Consider the following 23,959-nt stretch of genomic DNA (forward strand, 5'->3'; position numbering starts at 1 on the left):
CCCCGTCTCTCCCCCCCCTCCCCACTCCCGCCTCCCCCGCAGGCACTGCACAGGCTCCCTGCTCGCCACCGCAGCAACTCCGGCTCCTGCTTTTCCTCAGCCTCAGAGAACCTCCGGGCCACCGCCCCTGCTGCTTTACTTGGTGAGTTGCAACAGGCGGGCCATGCCGGCTACCACTTATTTTAGGTCTGTATCTCGTAACTGAACGGTGCTGGGGAAAAAGAATGGTGCCGACTGGCCTCACTGTAACTTCACAAGCACGCTTTTCCAGCCTCAAAGCTGCGTGCGATCCCATTCCATCTTCTCCCCAGCTCGAAAGCGACCACTTTCAACAGGCCCTGCAGTGCCCTCACACACACCTCTCCCCAGCCACAGCCCAAGCTCTTCTTGTCAGTCTCGGAGGTTAAATTTGTTACTTCCTCAGAAAGGCATTCCTCCAGTCATTAATCACATACTTTTATCAAGACATTTATTGCTACCTGACACGCTATTTACACATTGAATACCTGTTTCTTCACTACCACAATGTAAAGCTCCACAAGAGCAGCCGCTGCACAGCAGACCAAGTCAACTCCTGACCTTACCTCCAAACACAGGTTTGCTGTCCGGCGTGCTGGCCACGTTGAAGGCAAACGGTGTGCTCTGGCTGGGCGCGCCCAAGCTGTTCTGACTCAAGCCTCCCCCGAAAAGGGTCGTGCTGCCAGTGGTCCCACTCTGTCCTGCTCCAAAGCCGAACGCTCCAGAGGCAGAGCTGGTGCCTGGGGTGGCCGCACTGATCCCAAAGCCCCCGCTGCCGGCTGGGGCTGCTGGTCCCCCAAATGTGAAGGGCGATGGTGTCGTGCTGCCGAACACTGAGCTACTGGTCCCACTGCTGGCGGTCTGCGTTGTAGCTCCAAAGCCAGTGGTGGTGGCTGCACCGAAGGAGAAGGCAGCTGTGGTGCCGCCAAAGGCTGGCTGGGTGCTGGCAGGAGTGCCAAAGGCAGAGGCCGTGGCCTTCAGACCACTGAAAGCCGACTGCGCGGTGCCACCAAAGGCTGGCTGGGCCGGGGCTGGGGCTGGCGCTGGAGCCGCAGTCGGGGCCGGGGCTGCAGAGTTTCCAAAAGTGAAAGAGCTGCCGAAGCTGGGGACGAGGGCCGACTTGGCAGCCCCCTGCTGCTGCCCATCCGCAGCCCCGAAGGCGGGCTGGGGGTTGGCTCCTGGGTAGGACGGGGGAGGTGGCTTGGCGCTCGAGCCGAAGGGAATGTTGAACGCCGGGGCGGTGGCGCTACTGAACGTCAGCGTGGGCTGGCTGCTGCTGACTGGGGCTGAGGCGGTGAGGGTGCTGCCAAAGCCACTAAAGCTGGCTGTGCTGCTGCTGCTGCTGCTGCTGGGGGTGGTCTGGGCGGCACTGGGAAGGGACTGGCCAAAGGTGGCGACTGCTGTTGAAGCAGGCATGGCGGGAGGTTTGCCAAATTGGAATATGGGGCCCACAGCTGGGGTAAAGCTGGCACCGGAAGCAGGGGGAGTCCCAAAGAGGAAGGGCTGGGAGGCGGAAGCGGTGGTGCTAGTCACGCTGCTCGGGGTGCTGGTCGCGGTGCGCACACCGAAGCTGAACGCGGGCTTCGGAGCAGAGTCTGCGGAGGTGCTGGCTGTGGTCATGGACACCACTGCAGAGGTGGCGCCAGCCTGGCCGCTGAGGAGAGGGGCGCTTGTGGAAGTGGCTGGAGTAGCTGTTTGCTTGAAGGAGAAGGGAGTTAACATGGGCACAGATGCAGGTGGCCCCATGTTGCTAAAGATAGGCTTGAAAGTGAGGGGTGGGCTGCTGGTCGTCGTGGGGACGGCTGAGCTGGAAGATGCGGCGGCTGTGACCTTGGAAGGGCTAGAGGGCAAGGGGCCCTCATTCTCACTTTTAGGTGGGACCACAAAAATGGGCTTGAACATGGGAGATGCTGAAGACACAGCAGGGGCCACAGAGGCAGGAGGGGTAACAGGTGGGGTGCTCAGCATTCCAAACAGAATACTCTGCTTGGGGCTGGGAGACGGGGCGGACGGGGCTTGCGATTTGGCAGATGTCTCAGCCTGAGGGTCCGGAGGTGACTTGGCGTCAGTGACTGGTCCTGGGGAAGCAGCAGGGGTCAGCCCCAAGAAAGTGGGGGTGGATTTGGAGTCTTCGGAGGTGCCTGGAAGGGGTGCTGACTCTGAAGAGCCCAGAGGGGCCAGAGGGCTGGGTGTCTTCGGAGGCGAATGGGCCACAGTGGCTGCCACGCCAGCAGCTTCTGGGAAGAAGAGTAGAGAAAGTGAATTTGGAACGTCTCAAACGATGCGGTGTTCAATGCCCAGCACAGCGCTAGGGACTCAACAGTCAACAATTATGACTAAATCTATGCCACAGGCCTTTAAACTGTTCATTCCTAAAAGTCAAAGAAGTGTTCATAATTTCTACCCTTCAGAGGTCATAAGAAAAATAGAAGAGGATAAAACTTGGCCCAGTTGGGGGTTAAATGTGTAGAAACTAAGAAAAATCCAATTACCTGAACTCAAGTCCAATTAATTATGTAGATATACCTTATTCATCTAACAAAGATGTACTGTATTACATTCACCCACCAGGCGCTAAGTACAGAGCATCTGACCATGAATGAGATGGTCTCTGCCCGTGAGCCCTGGGAGAGGCTGGATACCTAACACATTCTGCACTGTGATGAAGTGCAGAAGAGGAGAGTGTATGAATGCAGAGCCAAGAAGGCAAAGGGGCGGGAACAGCCAGCAGGTCCTTGGAAGCCTAGTACCTTGTGCCTGCCGTCTAGCAAGCACGTGACAAGACACCTTAACCATGTGACCGTTTATACTTCAGGGACAGCTCATGAGGTGAGCACTGTTCTTATTTTACAGATGAAGACAACAAGGCTCAGAGCAGCTAAGGGACTGGGTTTCAAATCAAGAGCTATTTGACTACCAAAGCTAAGCTGCCTTCCCCAGCTTTAAGTGTTGCAGCCCTTCCCTAAAATGTCCTGATTACAGATTTCTAAAGCTCTTAAGCTTGCACCAGCTCAGGTTTGGGAAGTTAGAATAGGTTCAACCTTTACAGCAATTTCCAGCAACTGACGGGCATGGTGCTTTTACTTCCACCTAAACAAAGGCTGATGTCATTACGTGCTCTAAAGTGAGCTCTCCCACTCACCGGGGAGGGATGGTAGGCCTGGGGAATTCTGCATCTTCTTCAAGCTCTCCAACAGTGGGTTAGTGCTTGGGGCTGGGAGCGAGGTTGGGGATGAAGCAGTCCCAGCAGCAGGCAGTGTAAAAGTGAAAGAAGACTGACTGGTAGGTGGGTTCTCAGTGACAGAGTTTGAGGCAGTATCTAGGGAAGAAAGAAAAGATGACATTGTCCTCCCTTGTTTGGGAATTCTTTCCAGTGGCATATCATGGAGCACGGGGAGTTCAGGGCCTCAGGACAACTCATTTAGAAAGGCTTCCCTTCAGTCTCAATGCTCACTGTTCTCCAGATTCCACTGAGGACCCAAATGCACTTCCTAGATGAGAAAGACCAAAATAAAACCAAAGGAAACAAACCCTCTCTGGGGTGTGAAACTGATCTACGTTCCTTACCAGTCTTATCCTCCAAGACCTTGTTAAACCACTGTAAAGAAGCTTTCTTTTCCAAGTCTAAGTCTTCAGCAGTGATTGAATAACCAAGCTGGGGAGGTGGAGGCTACCAAGGAGAAAAAGAAGTTGTCAATCAGGAGAAACTGGAAGAATCCTATATTCCTAAGACAGAGTTAAGTGGGGGTGGGCAGAGGTAGATGGATAAGACCATACCAAGGTCAGCTGGTCCCCTCGCCTGGAGGGCAGCAACTGAACCTTCCGTTTACGCTGCCCAGAGCTGCCAGGTGTTGATGGGGAATTCCACGAGTTCTGTTTCTTCCACGTGGTTTTATCTGCAACTAAAAAAAAAGAAAGACTTGTTTTCTTCCTCCTCTCTGCCAGAAATGGATAGGTTTGTCTATCCCGGTTTTTTTGTTTTATTTTGTTTTGTTTTGTTTTGTTTTGAGGTATGTGGGCCTCTCACTGTTTTGGCCTCTCCCGTTGTGGAGCACAGGCTCTGGACACGCAGGCCCAGCGGCCGTGGCTCACAGGCCCAGCCGCTCCGCGGCATGTGGGATCCTCCCGGACCAGGCACGAACCCGTGTCCCCTGCATCGGCAGGCGGACTCTCAACCACTGCGCCACCAGGGAAGCCCTATGCCATTTTTAAACATTGAGTTTTCAATGGGTATCTCTGAAAGATTCGATCTTCCATGATTTGGGCTCTTGGATGGTGTCTGCAAGATTATATAGTCAAGGGCTTCCCTGGTGGTGCAGTGGTTGGGAGTCCGCCTGCCGATGCGGGGGACACAGGTTCATGCCCCGGTCCGGGAGGATCCCACATGCCGCGGAGCAGCTGGGCCTGTGGGCCATGGCTTCTGGGCCTGCGCTCCGCAGTGGGAGAGGCCACAACAGTGAGAGGCCCGCGTACCGCAAAAAAAAAAAAAAAAAAATTATATAGTCAAGAGGATATAAAGGCAGAATTGCTCCAAATGCAGGTATACAACTGCTTGCTGGACAATAATTATCTGGATTGGTCACAGATACCTCAACCTAAGCTTATTTGTAGCCCACCGTTACCACACGTTATACTGTACCTGTGTCACCTTTCTCCCTTACCTGACTATAAATTTCTGAAGGACAGAAACTCCTATCTCTGTATCTAACAGGCCGTTCACAAGGCAATGCTCAACACTTCCACCACCAAAAGCCACTCTAGTGCATTCATCAACTTACCCTTTTCTCCCTGGGACTCCTTGTCTGTTACCAATGGAGTTGAAGAACTAGAATGATGAGAAGGCTCCTCTTCTCTGTAGGAGGAAAAGGCAGAATTAAGCTTAAGAAAGACTTGCTGACAAAAAGTACTGGATAACTTCTTGTACCTGCTTACCTACCAACTGGTCTAGAACAACCATGATATAAGACCTCAGTATGCCAGGAGAAAAAATAAAAGAAGTCAAAAGAAAATTCCAACAGAAAAGAATGGAGGCAGTTCATGGAAACCAAGGAGAAAACTTTGTCTTACAACAAGCACAAATCAGTGATCTTCAAAACCTTACTTACAACCCACCAAGTCCCTGAAAGTTCTAAGTCACAGATCTGATCCCTAACAGAATGACATTCAACGTGACTGTAGGTACCTAGAAGGTCAGTTGGAGTCAAAAACATGGAAGTCCGCTGCCCGATGACATAATTCACTCTGTTCATTCTATTCTGTGTGGCCTCTACTCTTGCACCCCTGTCACTCACGCTACAGTGTGAGGAAGAGAGCCAGAGGCCTCTACAGTTGGTACAAAAGAACTGTAAGAGATGAGAGCGATTCAGGCGGGCACTTCACTGTCCTCTAGATGTTAATTTCTTTGATCCTCCAAATCAGAGTTGCAGAAAGCCTAACAGCCGAGTAAATGTCCCTCTTTTCCTGACCTCTCAGTAATCCACACAGCAAACAATAATGGATTACCTTATTTTCTTTGCTGGCCGCTCTGGTGTCTGGGAGCGGGATGAGGCTGGGCTAGAGAAGGGAGATGAACCGGGTCCACTCCTCTTCCACAGCTAAAAGTCAAACACAAATAACGTGACTGACCCTAGTTGATAGTTTATCATCTGACCTTCAATATAATGCTGTGGTTCTATTCATCACTGCATATAAAATCTCCTTTTAGGTAACTAAAAAAATATTTCTTTGTGAAGGAAGGCTCCTGAAAAGAAAGTCAATTGCCAGTATTAACTACAGGAGAAAAAGCCTGAAAAACGAATGGAACGCTAACTAATAAATGTAGAAGGAATGAATGTACTTTTGGCGTATATTAAAAAGGGGACTGTCACATTCAGTAATGGTTCAGAGCTATGATGTGCATACACGTTTACTCTGTATTGTCTGTGGAAATGATAAAAGTAAACTGTTCCAATGAAGATAAGCTAATAAACTAATTTAGTTTTGCTCTCATTAAATTTTCAGTTTTACTTTATTAACTTTATTTTTTTTAAATATACGATCATGGGGCTTCCCTGGTGGCGCGGTGGTTGAGAGTCCACCTGCCAATGCAGGGGACACGGGTTCGTGCCCCGGTCCGGGAGGATCCCACATGCTGCGGAGCGGCTGGGCCCATGGGCCATGGCCGCTGGACCTGCGCGTCCAGAGCCTGTGCTCCGCAACGGGAGGGGCTGCAGCGGTGAGAGGCCCGCGTACCGCAAAAACAAAACAAAACAAAACAAACAAACAACAACAACAACAACAAAAATATATATATACGATCATGACATCTATGACTTTTGCAGCATCAGTGGTATTTATAGTTATAATTATCCACGCATCTGTCTCTTCACCAAGTGGAGTCCCCTGATAGCAAAGGTAGTCTGTTTTCATCTCTGCCTCCTTCGAAGGGGCCTAGCAGCAAAGTACTTGACAAAGAGCAAGCTCTCTGCAAATAGGTTCACTGTCTCTGGCCTATTTACAAAGATACTGAACTATCACCATAGGCAATTTTCCTATTGAGAAGCTTCTAGTGATTTCTTACTCAGTAAAATTGCATCATATAAACACAAACAGGGAGGCAACAATACTTAATAAAAATTTTAAAAAGGTAAAGAGGGTTTTAAATCAAAGACAGGTGGTAGAGCAGTAGAATAGTTCCATAAGACTAATGTCAGGAAACCAAGACTCAGAATAAGCTTGAGAAAAAAAGCTGAAATCAATAATAGTTTTTTATGTTATGCTCAGGTAAATAACAAGAAAGGACAGCCATCTGAAAAAACAACAAATGCTTAGGCCTCACACCTGTATTTTTAACGAAGTGCCAAAGGTGATTCTAACCTTTAGCCAGGGTGGAAGACAACCTGGTTCAACAATTAGGAGGAAAATGTTCTATCTCTACTTCATAGACTATACACACACACAATCCAGGTGTCATAAAGAACTATTTAAAAAAAACAAAAGAGCTCTTAAATAACTTGGGGTAGGGAAAAGACTCTATTCCAGAAACAAAGAAAAGAAAACTGACAGACTGTCATAGGACAACTAAGAACCTCTCTAAATAAAAATGTCTCCATGTGGGAAGGAGACTTTACTCTATACTCTGTACCATCTGAATTTTCAACCACAGTAATGTTTCCATAAACTAGAAATAAAATGTATGTGGACACGAAACAAAAACACTCCAAAATGAAATAAAAACATAACTAGAAACAAAATTAGAAGGTACATATATTCAACTAAAGTGATAATATCCTTAACATGTAAAAGTGAAAGTCTTGCAATTCCATATAAACATAATAAACATATCAAATGAAAAGTGGGCAAAGGCTATACCAAGGCAAGTCATAAAAAGAAACAGTCCATCTATGTATCCAGCAGTCAATTTAGTTCTGCACTGTAATTCAATTTTTGTCAAGCTCCTATTTCATAAAGGTACTATCCTTTATACTTTACAAAGAATACAAGCAAGACCATTCCCATCATCAAGAAATTTACAATCTAGAAAAGAGATAGGATGGTACACAAATTGACTATAATAGACAAGAGATGAATGAAGTCTCTAAAAAGGAGTCCAAGAAGAGAGAGATTATGCAGGGTTCGGTTAGAAGAATAATAAAGGATGAAGGTGACATTTGTGATGGTCCTTCATAATCTGACAAAAACACCTGAAGAAAGACAAACTTTATAGGCTTGCAGTAGGATGGACACATGATTCCGGATGGAGAACAGGACAAGAAAAGGCAACAAAGCAGGAAGGAATTAGGTGCTCTTACAAGATAACAAATATGCTGCTTTGACTTAAATATAGGGTATATGTAAAGGAATAATAAGGGACGGGGTCAGAAATGCAAGCTAGGGTTTTGAGGTTTTGAAGGCCAGGGTTACTATTCCTACTTTGGAAAATTACAAGTCTTATATAAGACTTACGAAGATATCAATGTCACGCACAAGGAGATCTAAGGACAGTTCACTTTCTCTAATTGGCACCAGTCTAATATTTGTAACGATTTTATAATATCAAAGCTAGAACTTCTAGTTTGGGTAGCTGTGGGCTGGGTATATACTACTGCTCCTCTGGAAAAATACAATTAAGTCAAATATCTCTACTACCACTTGCACCAAATAGAAGGGCTGTCATCTCTATTGACTACTGGGGATGTTTACTGCTTCGGTACACATTTCTTTGAAAGAGAAGTTTCAACATAAACAACTTTCATATTACTCTAATCTCCACTTCCAAAGACTTCCTTACTTTCCTGATAATTTAAAATAACTCATGCCATGGACCATTTCAAAGATAATTATGATCAAAATTGAAAGTACACTATGCTCTTCGTTCTAGAACTTCTCCTTCTGACAGCATTATATATTCAAATATCACACACAAACACGGGACTGGTAGCTACTTACAATAAAACACCCAGACGCTATTAGTGTCAGTGAGTATATTACTTGCCGTAGGTCACAGGCTCTACCAGGGGTGAGGGTGCTTTAAAACAAAATCTGACCATGTTTCAGGCTGTGGGTTTGTTTGTTTGTTTTTTAATGCATAAGCACCATTTATTTAGTTTTTATTGATATATAGTTGATTTATAATGTTTCAGGTGTATAGCAAAGTGATTCAGTTATACATACATATATGTGTGTGTATACATTCTTTTTCAGATTCTTTTCCATTATGGGTTATTACATATTGACTACGTTGTTTCAGACCAACCCTGCTGTGGAGGACAAACAAAGAATGCTGAAGAAAATATACAATACGTATGTTTGAAGGTGTGGTGGTATGGAGAGCTACCAAGGCAGTGAGACACTGTGGAGGTAAGACAGAGAAGAGGAGCCAGCAGGTGAGAAGCCTCAGGGCGACTGCTCATTCCAAAAGTAAAAGCTGCAGTTGAGAGGCTGAGAAAAGCTTTTGGCAGCCCTGTAGGGCTGGGAAGACAAAAACCGGAATTCAGGGCTTTCCAAAGTAGCGGGGCTCTAATATACACCTTAGGCTTTTGGTTCGAATCCCAAAGGCTACATAGTAGGGTACAGGGCAAATCAGAAATAAACCAGCCCTCACAAGAACTGACAACCAGCTCAGAATCATGTCAATTCCAACTGTACAGGGGTAATCTGTCCCTATCCTAGCTGCCTGCCAGAGGCAAAAGACAGATCTCTCTGGAGGAAGATACTACCATTCAGAGCTTCAAGTCATTGTCCCCCCACCCCTCCAATGTCCTTCAGTAAAACAAAACAACAAAAAAGTATGTAAGAAGATAATATTCAAGGACCTCCCTGGTGGCGCAGTGGTTAAGAATCTGCCTGCCAATGCAGGGTACATGGGTGACAGCCCTGGCCCTGGTCCAGGAAGAAGATACCACATGCCATGGAGCAACTAAGCCTGTGCGCCACAACTACTGAGCCTGCGCTCTAGAGCCCGCGAGCCACAACTACTGAGCCTGCGTGCCGCAACTACTGAAGCCCACGTGCCTAGAGCCCATGCTCCGCAACAAGAAAAACCAACGCAATGAGAAGCCCGTGTACCAAAATGGAGTAGCCCCCACTCGCGGCAACGAGAGAAAGCCCGCGCGCAGCAACAAAGACCCAACACAGCCAAAAATAAATAAATTTTAAAAATTAATTTCTAAAAAACTAAAAAAAAAAAAAACACTAGAATTAAAAAGAAAGAAAAAAACTGTTATTATTGTAGACAACATGATGTACATACAAAAATCCTAAAGAATATACAGATGAATATTCAGAATTTAGCAAATTTTCTGAATACAAAAATCAGTTGTATTACTATATATCAGTAAATTTCTAATATGCTATTTATAATAGCATCAAAAACATGTACCTAGGAATAAATGTAATAAAAAATATGTAAAACCACTGCACAGATAAGTTAAAGATGATGTAAATAACTGAAGACTACCCCATGTGCATGGACTGGAAAATTCAATATTGTAAACGTCAACTCTCTCCAAAATAATTGGTAGATTAAAGGCAATCCCAATCAATATCTTAGCAAAGTTTTTGGTGTGGAAATTGACAAGATGATAAAATTATATAGAAATACAAAGGGCCAAGATCCAAGACAATTCTGAAGAGGCATGAGAGGAATGAGCAAGTTGGATGACTTACTCTACTAGATATCAAAACTTAAAGGCTGTGTGGCACGGGGAAGAAAAACAGACCAGTGCAACAGAACAGAATCTACAGATATACTGACACAAATTATGACAAAGGTGGTGCTGCAGAGCAATAGGAAAAGGACGGGCCTTTCAGTAAACGTTGCTGAGTCAAATAGATATTTAGATGGAAAAATACTAATTTTGATCCCTACCTTACATCACACATAAAAATCAATTTCAAGATGATTATAGATCTAAATGTAAAAAGGAAAAATAATAAAGCTTCTAGAAAGTAGCATAAGACAATATCATCATGACCTTAGGCAGGCAAAGACTTCCTCAACAGTACACAAAATACACTAACCATAAGTGAAAAGGATGAAACGGTGAGCCACAGAGTAGGACACTTACTTGTTGCAACACATATAATTCAGAGACGAGACCTTGTATCTAGAATATATAAAGACCTTACAAAAATCAGTAAGAAAAAGACAGACAACCTAATAGAAAAGAGCCAAGAAACTTGAACAGGCCCTTCATAAAAAAGGACATACAAATGGCCAATGAACAGCTGATACCTCTATTTCATTATTAATCAGAGAAAAAATACAAATTAAGACCACAATGAAATACTGCTTCACACTCACTGGAATATGGGCAATTAAAAGAGACAGGCAACAGCAAGCATCAGTGAAGATGTATAAACACGGGAACAAAGTCTCATACTGTGCTGGGAGGAGAATCAACTGAAACATCACCTTAAAAAGAATTACACAGGGAATAACCCTAGACCACTGGTGGTCCAGTGGTTAGGACTCTGCGCTTCTAGTGCAGGAGGCACAGGTTCGATTCCTGGTCGGGAAACTAAGATCCCACAAACTGTGCAGTATGGGGGAAAAAAAAGACTTATACAAAGCAGCACTATTCACAACAGCCAAGACATAGAAACAACCTAAATGTCCATCAACAGATGAATGGATAAAGAAGATGTGGTACATATATACAATGGAACACTACTCAACCATAAAAAAGAACTAAATAATACCACTTGCAGCAACATGGATGCAACTAGAGATTATCATACTAAGTGAAGTCAGAAAGACAAATACCATATGATACCACTTACATGTGGAATCTAAAATATGACACAAGTGAACCTATCTATGAAACAGAAACAGAATCACAAACAGAGAACAGACTGGTGGTTGCCAAGGGGGAGGGATGGAGTGGGAGGTTGGGGTGAGCAGATGGAAGCTTTTATATACAGGATGAATAAACAACAAGATCCTACTGTATAGCACAGAGAACTATATTCAATATTCTATGATAAACCATAACAAAAAAGAATTTTTTAAAAAAAGGATGTATATGTATGTATAATCATCACTTTGCTGTGTAGCAGTAATTAACACAACATTGTAAATCAACTATGCTTAAATTTAAAAAAAAAAAGACTTATATAAGAATGTCCATAGCAGCATTATGCATAACAGCTCCCAACCAGAAACTCAAATGTCCAATGGTAGAATGGATAAATTAATCGTGGTATATTCACATAATGGAACAGTATTCAGCAATGAAAATGAAAGACCTACAACCACATGCAACAACATGAATGAATCTCACAAGTAAAATGTTGAATGAAAGAAGCCAAACACAAAAGAAAGCATATTCTGTTTCCATTTATATAAAATTCAAACACAGGGAAAACTATATATGATGCTAATATTGAGGAAGGAAGAAGGGAAGAAGTAGTGACTGTGAGTGGGTGTGAGAAGGGCTTCTGCGTGTTGAAAATGATTTATTACTTGACCTGGGTGGTGGTTACATGGAGCTGTACATCTATATTTGTTTTTCTGCACATTATACTCTAATTTTATTTATTTATTTATTTATTTATTTTATTATTTTTTTTTTTTGCGGTACGCGGGCCTCTCGCTGTTGTGGCCTTTCCTGTTGCGGAGCACAGGCTCCAGACGCTTCAGGCTCAGCGGCCATGGCTCACGGGCCCAGCCGCTCCGCGGCATGTGGGATTTTCCCAGACCGGGGCACGAACCCGCGTCCTCTGCATCGGCAGGCGGACTCTCAAATACTGCGCCACCAGGGAAGCCCTATCATGATCTTTTGTATTTCTGCAGTGTCAGTTGTTACGTCTCCTTTTTCATTTCTAATTCTATTGATTTGAGTCTTCTCCCTTTTTATCTTGATGAGTTTGGCTAATGGTTTATCAATTTTGTTTATCTTCTGAAAGAACAAGCTTTTAGTTTTATTGATCTTTGCTACTGTTTCCTTCATTTCTTTTTCATTTATTTCTGATCTGCTCTAATTTTAAAACAGCCGTTAGATAGATTACATGACATGGAATGCTATGCAATATATAATGATTAAAAAAGATGCAGAAAAACCATATATGCTACGATTCCATTTCGTTAAACAGACCAGAAATCTTGTGTATCATCTGTGTTTACATACATAGTAGGAATGTTAACAATAGGTGCCTATGGGATGGACACTGAGATAGCCAGGACAGGGGGATTTTTACTTAACGGTTATCTATACTTAAAAAAAATTCTGAAACCAGGAAAGGTAATATTGTAGCACATGTTACAAATTCCAACAAGAATTCAGTAAAAAGTTTCCTTCCTATCCAATAGTGATTACAGTTTCTAATATATCCTGTCAACATTATTCTATGCACATCAAAAGATTAAAGAAACCAGCAGCATGAATAGAGGACACCATACACACAGTTCTGCACTATGCTTTTTAAATATAATATTTTGAGCTCATTCACATCAGTGCCTATTAAAGCTGCCTTACTGTTTTTAACAGTTACACAGTATTTCAACTTATGGAAATAATGTAAGTCATTCAACCAGCCCCTTAAAAAGGTATGTTTACATTGTTTCCAAGCTTCTGCAAAAATAATGCTACAATCCACATCCTTGTATATGTCTTTGAGTATATGTGTAGGGTTAATTCCTAAAAGTAAACCTGCTGGATCAAAGGGCATGTGCATCTCTAATGCTAATAACAATGGCCACACTGCCCTCTAGGGAACTGTACCAACTGATGCTCCCACTTGTGAGACCTAAGTTTCCCCACCAGGGATCCAAACCAGGGCCCCCAGCAGTTAAAGCGCCGAGTCCTAACCACTGGACCACCAGGGAATTCCGAGAAGCCTGCTTTTGCAAACATTTATTTCTATGGTTTCTATTTTACATTTAAATCTTTAGTTCATTTGGAATATGTTTCTCTAGTACTGTATATGAAAAGCTGCTCAAACTCACTCATAAGAGACACAAATTAAATACTATTCCTCACCTATCAAACTCATCTTTCATTTATATTACTGTAAGAGCCTTGTGGATTGATTAACTTATCTCAAAATTTTTCTCCCCTTGAAAATCTTCCTCCACACATGCTTTATTTTTTCCTAGCTACTATATATTGGGTACCCACTTATTAACAGGCACTGTAATGGGTACTTTTCAAACACTACCTTCAGTCTTTACAACAATGATTTAGAAATGAGACAAAGAGAGTTTAAGTGATTTACTTGCCCAAGGCCCCAGAGCTACTAGGTGTCAGAGCCAAGACTGGAACCCACATCTTTCTGGTAGCAAAGCTTGCTCTGTTCTCTAGGCTATACTACATCCTCTTTCTAAAAAAGAATTACAAGCACTTCTTATTTTTAAAACTTTCATTAAATTCTCAATGCCTATAGGATAAATTTCTTTTATGATCCAATGCAATCTGGAGTCAATCTACCTTTTGATTAAATTAATATCGTCTACTGAATTATTCGTCCTTTGCCCATTTGTCTTGTATCAGGTTTCCACATACGACTGCTTTACTTTTTGGGCTTTCTATTCTGTTCCACTGGTCTATAGTTATCACTCAAGGGTTTGTATCTTCTGTTAGTGGTAATCCCAATATCTGACAGACAGAAGATATCTACAGATAACCAGGTAGTAACTACCAGGTAGTAAACACTGGCTGATTAATTAATGTTAAGAACCCATTTCTCCCACAACGCAAGACAAATGTACCTGAGAGAGACCTCGAGTGGAACTGTAAGAACTGGCAATGGCATTGCGGCTGGAGCTAGGGATGCCACCTGTGTATGTGCTTGTCAAGGAGCTCATAGAAGAGGTGCGGGATCTCTTATTCGAGTGATCATCTGAGCTCTGGGAATTGAGACCTCTCTTCAGAGACCCAGGCCTAATAAAAAGGGGAAAAGATAGTTAGATGTATTATTAAAGACATTCTTTTAAGGCTTTGTCCATGGACACAAAATCTTCCTTTAAAAAAAAACTTAATAAAAGAGCATAATGCTCTTAATTTTATTATTAACAGTTTGGCTAAATATATTTGACAGTCAGGAAGAGAAAGCCAAATATTTTAAAAATCAAATATGTGAGTCCACTGACATAATATTCTAGAAAATGCACACTAATCTACAGTGACAGAAAACAGATCAGCAGATACCTGGAGATGGGGACAGGATGGAGGGAGGTGTTACTAAGGGGCATGGGGAGACTTTTGGAGGTGATGTTTACATTCATTATCTTGACTGTAGTGATGGTTTCACAGGTGTACGCAAGTCAAAACTTATCAAATTGTACACTTTGAACAGGCAGTTTATTATTCGCCAATTATACCTCAATAAAACTTTTTTTAAAAAATCAGAGTTAAGAGAAACCAACCACTTTTTCTCGCTTCCAACTGAAACAGAAATTCCCTGTACATCTTTCCTGTAGAATAAGTCATCCAACCCCTGTTACGATACTCAACCACGGACCAGTTTATTCTTATACTGGATGAAAATGTATTTCCTCTAACTTTCACCCATGGATACTATTTGGAACCAAACTGAGCAAACTGTTTTTCTTTTTTCACGTGACAGTCCTTCCATATTTTGGAGACCATTATCCAAATTTCCTTATTCTCCTTGAGACTTTTCCCCTCTGGGCTAGTATTCATACGCCTTCAAAACTGCCTTACCCACCACCAGCCCATAAAATCTTAGCTGCTCCACTCAGAGTACATTTCAGTTTGTGTACATGCTTACAGTGTAGTACACCAAACCAAACCCACTCCACAGACAATCTGAGAAGAGCTAAGACGAGCAAGACTACCACTCACCGGCCTCATTCTAGTCTTTGTGCTTCTATCAGCACAGACTAGGAGCACATTAGCTTTTTTGGCAGCCACAGCATACTGCTGACTCAAATTAAGCATATACGTTACCACAAGGCTTTTCACACATATTTCTGAGCCACTTTTCCTCCCAGCCCATGCCTCCTCAAATGTATTTAAACTCAAATGTAGAGATTTAACATTTATCTTAAATTTCATATTGTTACATTTTATCCATTGCACAAACCTTGTGATCTTTCTGTTTATATACTTGGTTATTAAATATATTTATAAACCCTTAGCCTTAGTGTGTTTTATCCATATTGATGAAAAAATATTAAAAGGAATTAGAAGATAGTTATTGTGGCAAGTTACTCAAAATGTTCCTCTCTGACTTCAAAGATTTGAACCTGAACTAATAAAACAATGCAAAAAAGCAAAGAAAGTCTACAGGACAGTAACTCTGATGATTCCCTTTTTCCAAACAGTCTATATCTCACCCATGGATGCTCACTTACTTAGGCACAAAAGAAGCAGGGACTCCGTTGGCCACCAGGGGCTCAAATGCTGAATGTCCGCTCCCACTGCTATCATGGCGCCTAGACAAACCAAAAAACTCTCAATTAAATGAAGTTACATTTCTTTCCCCTTAAATCATATTCCCATATTCTTGGGACCCTATACTATTCCTATGGAGCATAGGTTCCATGCTAGACAAGAGGAGGAATGCTTCAACTCCAAAGATTCCAAAAGGTAAATTTATGCTAACAGTGTCCAGGCAGTAAGAAAAGTATGAAAATACTTCAAGACCTTTTGAACTCTTCAGGTGTATCAATTATTTGCTAACTTCTCACCAAAGTATCAGAATCACAAATTTAACATCCTACCATCCCCAAACTGAAAACAAAAACAACCCTTTAGGGATCAACCCACACATCCTATAGTGCTCTAGAGGTTAATATGGCAAGTCTATTAAGGGAAAACTTTACATATCACATACAAGAAGGGCCTATGCATGGTGCACAGAATCATTGCTTATTCCCATCATGGGAAAGATAGTACAGAATCCTCAGTTATAGGCTCACTGGGGTCAAGCAAAATTACCACCCTGCAGAACATGAGAAACCTATCTGCCCCATAAAAATAGTTATTTCTTCTCCCACCTCCACACCTCCCCACCCCCCGCCACTCCTACTTAGCTAGTTGACATTAGCTCAAATTGCTCACTTGTCAATCCCATCTCTAGTCATGATTACGTGATCTTCCCGTTACATACATACACTTGCACTGATTAACATTTCCCTACTCAATTTTGTCACCTACAGTATCAAAGCTGACCAATTTTGAACCTATAGGATATGAACAATCTTCTCTAGGTAATGGGGCCAATGATTTTACATGTGGGGTCCACTGTCTCCTCAGAGAGCACTTCTTTGCCCACCTTATATAAAGAAGCCCCCTTCTCATTACCCTCTGTTATATCACTCTGTTTCTTATCTCTATACACTTATAATTGATAATTATCTTGCTTATTTTATTATCCTTATTTTTTGGTCTCTTTTCCTCAAACAAGTCCCATGAGGACTCTGTCTTGTTCAAAGCTCTCTCCGCTCTACCTAGGATAGGCTCTGGCACATAGTGGGTACTCAATGTACTGAATTAGAAAAATGACTGGACTCCTTAACTTACTCCTTTGCAGCCTGTTAAAGCCTTAACACTCGTTTTCATTAAGTTATTGAAAACAAAATAATGAAATTGGCTTTACTCTCATTACTGATAAGTCTGCCATACCCTAGTCCTCACTTTTCTTTGCCAAGCACTCCCCTCAGCACAATCACAATACTGCAACCGGTGGTTACCCAAATAACTAAACAGCACGAGATTGTGAGGCGAAGACTTTAAGCATGCTCTCTCAAAAATAAAATTTAACACGTTTGTATCAAAAGTATGAGGGTAACATGGCTAACAGTTATTGGCGTATCTCTAGTACTTATGGAAGAGGTAAATTACAAAATTTATCTAACATGTGTCTTAGGAAATGAACAGCATTAAAGCCCTTGTTATCAAGCTCTTCCATGAAAGCCAAAGAACAGGACCTACTAAGGGTCACAAACTGGAGCTGGCCTCTGTATCTTTTGGAGAGTGATCTATATTTCAACAAATCCCGGGAGCCCACCTGAGAGGCCTGTTATTACTCTGTTGTGACTGTTACCTTCTTTTATTTTCCTGGCCATCAGCAAATATTTGGTCTTCCTCCTCCACTGTCCTTTTCTTCCTCTCTCTGAGGGCATTCAGTACTGTCTCCTTTGCACATGGGTCTGGGGCACTAGCTGATGGTGAGGACAGTGTTGAGTTGATAATTTGCTCTCGTCTACAGTGAAAGATAAGATTCCAGCATCAAGATATTTTAATTACCATGCCATATAGCACAGACTTCAATCACTGGACATGAGAAGCTAACCAACAAGCAAAAGTATAATTTATACACTCACAGAAATTGCCCTTTGCAATTAAAGCTACAATCCAAGGCAAACAAAACAAAAAGATGGTTCAGTTACTAGAATTTGGGATTTTCTCATTCAAATAAGCAGGTACTTCTTCTGCTTTGTCACAGGAATAACCAAAGAATAAAGTGGACAAATGGGAGTCTATTCTTCTAACGACAATACTCACATCGGAGAACGAGTCAATTTGCTATCTGGAGGAGCAATCCTCACTGTCACTGGGCTGCACACCATTTTGGAATTACGAGCAGATAGCACAGTCTTCTTGTGATGACCATTCCAGCATACTGTGGGAAGTACCCCCAGCAAGGAATATTGGGTCTGTTGAATTGGATATCTTCTTCGAGGTGTTATTACAAACCGATGTGATAAAGTCCCACAATCCCTGTGAAGAATGGGAGATACCAAAGAAGCTTAAAGGAATGTCAGAAAATTTAAATGACTAAAGAACCACGTGGGTTCAGATATTTTCCAGAGAGTTTAAACCTCTTTCTAAGCAACAAAGAACACACGGTATTTTTATGGCAACTTTCCCCCATTTCGTCTAAGGGCAGAAAGTGACAGCTGCTTAACAGCTGTCCCTACAATAGACTTCAACAGTTTGAGAGGGAAATTGAAAACCTTGCCCACACAAGTAAACTACGATGGAAGAAAAGTGTGTGTTAGGATGTGTAGGGAGAAACTTTTCAAGAATCCTTCACTCTTTTATGCTAATCCATCAGTAACATACACTCAAAGTTAAACATTTTTAACACCTAATAACACCTAAACATTCATCTTCTCAAATAAATGTACTTTTCAAGAATCTAATATTTTCACCAAATTTTTGTATTCTCTTGTATCACTCAGCTATCGGGACTAAATGAAACTGTCTCTTTGATTTGATCATCTTTATCTACCAAGTTTTATCAATCAAAGAGGTGTTTCCTGGGAACACCTCTTTGAGCTCGGCTAACCATAGAATTTCTCTTAGTGGTCCAAAGAAAAAACATCTAACAAAACATACTCTATGACTACACTCGAAAGATAAAGACATTTTCACTAGAAGTAGGGATACTTAATGGTTTATCAAGTATTCTGCTAAATCTATACTGTATGAAAATTCAGACAGGTTTAAGAACTAAAAGGAAGGAAACAGCTGTGGCATCACATCTCATTCCAAAGGGTAAAGGAGGGCAGGAGACGACTGACACGCATCGAGGTGTTCAAGATGGCAAAACGACACACAATCCACTTTGGACTTAATGAAAAAGAAAATCGGATTTGAAAGTCAAGTCCCTAATTCAAAGCCCGTCGACAGAGAGGATAGTGTGGGAAAGATCAGGGTTATCTTACCGCTGGGAAGGCCTCCTAGAGGATCGGAGGAGAGGAGCGGGGAGGAAGGGGTGAACTTGAACGCCACGGGGATGCGCCGACTGAGCGGGCGGCGCGGTGCGGGCGGGTGGGCGTCGGCCCGGCCTCTCCCGCAGGTCCCTGCTCTCCGGGGCAGGGGCAGGCTGCGGGGGGCCTGGCTTGCCCAGGTAACTGCCCAAGAGGAGCAGTTCTGCGGGGTCGGGTCCTTCCAGCAGGCTCCGCGGCTCTAAAAGATTTCCGTTTACTGCCGACTTGGCCGGAGGCGAGGCGAGCAGTGTTCGCTGACGCCTGACGTTCCGAACCAGCGAGAAGGCGCGCGAACCCCGGGGCTCGCGGCTCAGTCCCCACCAGGCCGCGGTAGCCCCCACAGCCAGCCAGGCCAGCGCAGCCGCCGCCGGCACCAGGTACAGCACGAGGCCGAGCAGCGACAGGACGAGAAGCGCCGCCCCGGCCGGCCCGCCGCAGCCCCAGCCCCGGCCCCGGCCGTCCCTGACACTCGCTAACGGCCGCCGTCGGTCGCCTCCTCCAGCCGCCGAAGCCGCCGGAGACATCGCGGCTCCGCGCCGCGGAGAAGACTTAAATATCCCAGCGTGCACCGCGCCGCGCGTCGCGTCACCGCGCGCCGACTGCGTCACTGCGCACGCGACTCGGACGCGCGACAGCGAAGGGAAACGCTACTGCCTGGCGACGCGTTAGACCCGACCCGTTTCAGAAAATGCCGCCTCGCTAAACGCCGAGTTGTGATTCTTGTCCCTCGTGTACACCCGCACAGCACCCATCCAGAGGTGAGCCTCTTGGAAGAATCGCGTTAGAAATAAAAGCTCCGGAAAGCGACTAGACTACTCACGTAATGCTTATTTTCTAGGGGCCTAAACACCCTAGAAGAGATTATCAGGCACTTTCACAATTGCTACCTGAGGCTGCTAGTTTTTTCAGTTACTCAGTTTTCTGCCAAAGTATAAACTGCTAAAGGGAGCTGACTTCAACAGCAATAGTAAAAATCAAGACCAACCCAAACTATCCACCCTCATTAAATGTGGATCTGGTACTAATAAATTCCCGATCAAACTGCCTAATAGTCTAATAAACTGCAGATCAGACCTGAAGCTGCAATAGAAGTTTGCGTTTCTGCAGTACACATTGATAAAGGGGGGCAATTATCTACCAAATTTCACATTATGCTCCAGAATCGGGTAGATTTTTAGGATTTGTGATCAATTTACCTTTGTTAAGTTTGGTGGCCTGAGAAAGTAGATTAGTGTTTGTCTAGGTCTGGGGAGTGTGTTGGGCGTCAGGGGATGGAGAGTGACTACTGAAGGGTAGAGTTTACTTTTGGCGGGGACAAAAATGTTTAAAAATTAGATTATGGTGATTGTTGCACAACCCTGTGAAATTGTATGGTATTTGAATTATATCTTAATAAAACTGTTTAAAAAAAACTTGGTGGTCTGCTAATTCAGGCTTTGGCCTAGCTCAGCTTCCTTGGCCATTCATTCATTGATTTACTCATTCTATTACTGATACACATTAAAGAGAGTAATGGGGGGAAAACACAGGGTCTCTGATCTCTAGAAGCCCTGAGTTTAGTAGGGAAGAAAGATGTGTAAATAGAAAGTTACAATTCATCGTGGTAAGTGTGATAACAGAGGCACAAAAAGGGAAGGATTGGTAAAGGGGAAGATGGGCTGGGAGGTGCTACTTGAGCTAAGAGAACTGGCTCAAAGCAGGTTCAAGGCAGATGAAGAAGGATTTTGCAGAAGCACAGAGGTGGAAAGGAGTATATGACACAAGAGTTTGCAAACAGTTTGATATGGCTGGAGATCAGGATGTTTGGTGGAATAGGGAGGTTGGAAAGATAGGAGAGGCTCAGAAAAAGATGCCTCTGGAGCAACTGGGAGAGATGAGAAAAACAAACAGTTCTTCTCTTCCCCAACACATTGCCAGGGCAATTCTGCTTCTATTTGTTCAATATACTGTAATTTCATATCAAACTTCATTTGAAAAGGGAAGGGTATGGGCTGTGTTCCTTAAGAAAAAAATCTTGGGAATTCCCTGGCAGTCCAGTGGTTAGGACTCCGCACTTTCACTGCTGTGGGCTGGGTCTGATCCCTCACTGAGGAACGAAGATCCTGCAAGATGTGTGGCGCAGTCAAAAAAAAAAAATCTCAAACAGTACTGGTATCAGTGGAATAGTGGGACAAAGCCAAGGTGCAATGGGTTAAAGAGTGAATAGAAGATGAAGAAATGGAGGCAGCGGCTGTGGACGTCCCATTCAAGAAACCTCAATAAGGGAAGAAGGAAGATAGTATCTTGCTCAGCAAGGGTCCTTTAAATAATCATATACTACTGGTGTTCAAGAGAGGAGCTAGATGTAAAAGCCATCAGTGTACAGATGCTACAAGACTAAGTAAGATTTCTTGGGAATTAATGTAGATAAAGAGGTCCAAGGCCTGAGCCATGGGGCACCCAGTGTTTAGAGGTCAAAGAAATGGATGCACAAAAAGCACAAATCATTTAGCAAAACAAAGATAAATATCACTACATTAAAATTTAACACTTCTGTATGGGAAAAGACAGCACAGGCTGCTAAAAGACAAGCCAAGACCGGGAAAACACGATTCTTAACTCATCTAACCAAGAAAGGATTAGTAACTAGAATTTATTAGGAACTCCTAAGAATCAGTAACGAAAAGGTGACCCAATTGTTAAGAAGGACAGTGATATCAAATGCAATTTATTGAATAGGAAATCCAATGGCCAATAATAAATATATACATATGTTCATGTATATATATGTGTATGTATATGCATGTGTGTATATATATATATGTACACACACGTACATATATATTTTAACCTCACCAGTAATCTAGGAATGGTTTATCGATGTAACAGGATAACATTTTGCATTCATTTGCACAAGTAGAAAAATGTAATAGTTCAACAAGATCAAATTTTGGCAAGGATGTGGAACAACTGGAATTCGTGTGCTGTATGTGGATATGTAAAATGATATAATTTGGAGAGCAATTTGGCAATATCACATAAAGTTGAAATAATGTATCTCATAACCCTGTGGGTAAAGATAGTCATTGCAGCAGCATTTGTATAAATGACAATTTGAATACATCTAAATGTCTAACGTCTACTAACACAAGAATGGATGAACAGTGGTATAATTCATATAATAAAATACTATAAAAGCAGCTGAAAATTAACAACCTATCCAGCCATGATTAAGTGATACCAGACTAGTCCTCCTGCCATAAACAACTACACAAATGGACAAAAATTTAAGAGGCAACTACTGTGAGAGTATTTCTGGATGAAATAAACACTTGAATTGGTAGACTGAGTAAGAAAGATTGCTCTTTCCACAGTGGGTGGGCCTCAACCAATCCACTGAAGGGCTGAATAGAACAAAAGGGATGAGTCGGAATTCTCTCTGCTTGTCTTTAAGCGGGGACATCAGTCTTTTCCTGCTTTTAGACTTGGACTTGGACTAGAACTCAAACTATTGGCTCTTCTGCTTCTTGGACTGGAACTACACCAGCAGCTCTCCTGGGTCTCCAGCTTGCCGACTACAAATCTTGGGACTTCTCAGCTTCCATAATTACATTAACCAATTCCTAATTTCTCCTGTTAGTAGTAGTAGTAGTAGTAATAATAATAATAATAATAATAATAATAATAAATATGTGTGTGTGTATCTCTATCCTATTGGCTCTGTTTCTCTGGAGAACCCTGAATAATACAGCCAGGCTGTATATGCAGTGTGAGACAACCTGAGGCTCACCAGAAAGCAGGTATATGGGGCTTTCTGGTATATGGGGCTAAGATTAGAACAAAGATACCAGAGTTAGAGCAGTCCTTGGATAAGAGCATTGCCAAGGGATCTGTGGCCCTGCCAAAGTGGAGGGATCTCATAAATGCATCTTTAACACCCTTGGCATCCAGTTGAAACAGTAGAAAGGTTACAGTTTGGGGTACAGACCATAGTCTAGACATACTCTAGGTCTGCCCTAATAAAGCCTAAGTCAACCATGACAAGATCCACAGGAAAAGAGTTTGAAGGTTGAGTCTCACCAAGCTAGGCACGGGAAACACTTTAGGCTCTCCACTGATCTGTAAAAACAAAACAAAACCAAGCTTGAACAAGTGTAAGATCATTAGCTAGTAATTACATTGCCTACTAAAACAATCTATATACTTCATAGAGAGATAACAGACTCCAGAGTATTGTTCACAATGCACAATATTTGACAAAAGGTCATTTAGACATATAAAGAAAAAAGAAAATGTGATCCATAATCAAGAAAAAAAGCAGTATATATAAATGAACCCAAGATGGTCTAAACGTTAGACTTAGCCAACCAAGATTTTAAGGGAAATATTATAAATATGTCCAAAGAATTAAAGGAAAACATGGTCTTAATGAGCAAACAGATAAAGAATGTACAAAGAAATGGAAATTCTAAGGAAGAAACAAATAAATGATAAAACTTAAAAAATAAAATAATTGAAAAAACTCACCAGATAGGCTTAACAGAAGATCAGAGACAACAAAATAAAGTCAGTGAACTTAAAGACAGATCAGTAGAAACTGTCTCATAATGAACAGACCCTCTGGGACCTCTGAAGCACTGTCAAATAGTGCTATCAAATAGTGCTATCTATCATATGTGTAGCTGGACTCTCAAAAGAAAATGTGAGATTGGGGCAGAAATATTTTTAAAATAACATCCAAATTTCCCAAATGTGGTGAAAAATAACAACTTAAAGATCCATGAAGCTGACCAAACCACA

At 42.6% G+C, this 23,959-nt stretch overlaps 1 protein-coding gene across 1 annotated transcript in view; it reads right to left on the minus strand.

Annotated features, from left to right (window-relative positions):
- The window catches only part of LOC103082004 (nuclear envelope pore membrane protein POM 121C), a 20,823-nt gene extending 1,119 nt beyond the window's left edge, over positions 1-19,704 (minus strand). Inside the window, exons 1-11 of the mRNA XM_007468792.1 lie at positions 19,136-19,704; positions 17,970-18,185; positions 17,509-17,667; positions 15,815-15,895; positions 14,207-14,378; positions 5,521-5,612; positions 4,797-4,870; positions 3,796-3,920; positions 3,586-3,688; positions 3,161-3,337; positions 585-2,255 (exon numbers count right to left, since the gene is read on the minus strand). Coding sequence (XP_007468854.1) covers positions 585-2,255; positions 3,161-3,337; positions 3,586-3,688; positions 3,796-3,920; positions 4,797-4,870; positions 5,521-5,612; positions 14,207-14,378; positions 15,815-15,895; positions 17,509-17,667; positions 17,970-18,185; positions 19,136-19,704 — 3,439 coding nt within the window. The remainder of the gene's footprint in view (positions 1-584; positions 2,256-3,160; positions 3,338-3,585; positions 3,689-3,795; positions 3,921-4,796; positions 4,871-5,520; positions 5,613-14,206; positions 14,379-15,814; positions 15,896-17,508; positions 17,668-17,969; positions 18,186-19,135) is intronic.
- Positions 19,705-23,959: the final 4,255 nt, after the last annotated feature.

This window comes from Lipotes vexillifer, unplaced genomic scaffold (assembly GCF_000442215.2).
Source record: "Lipotes vexillifer unplaced genomic scaffold, Lipotes_vexillifer_v1.1 scaffold12, whole genome shotgun sequence".
NCBI classification, from domain to species: Eukaryota; Metazoa; Chordata; class Mammalia; order Artiodactyla; family Lipotidae; genus Lipotes; species Lipotes vexillifer.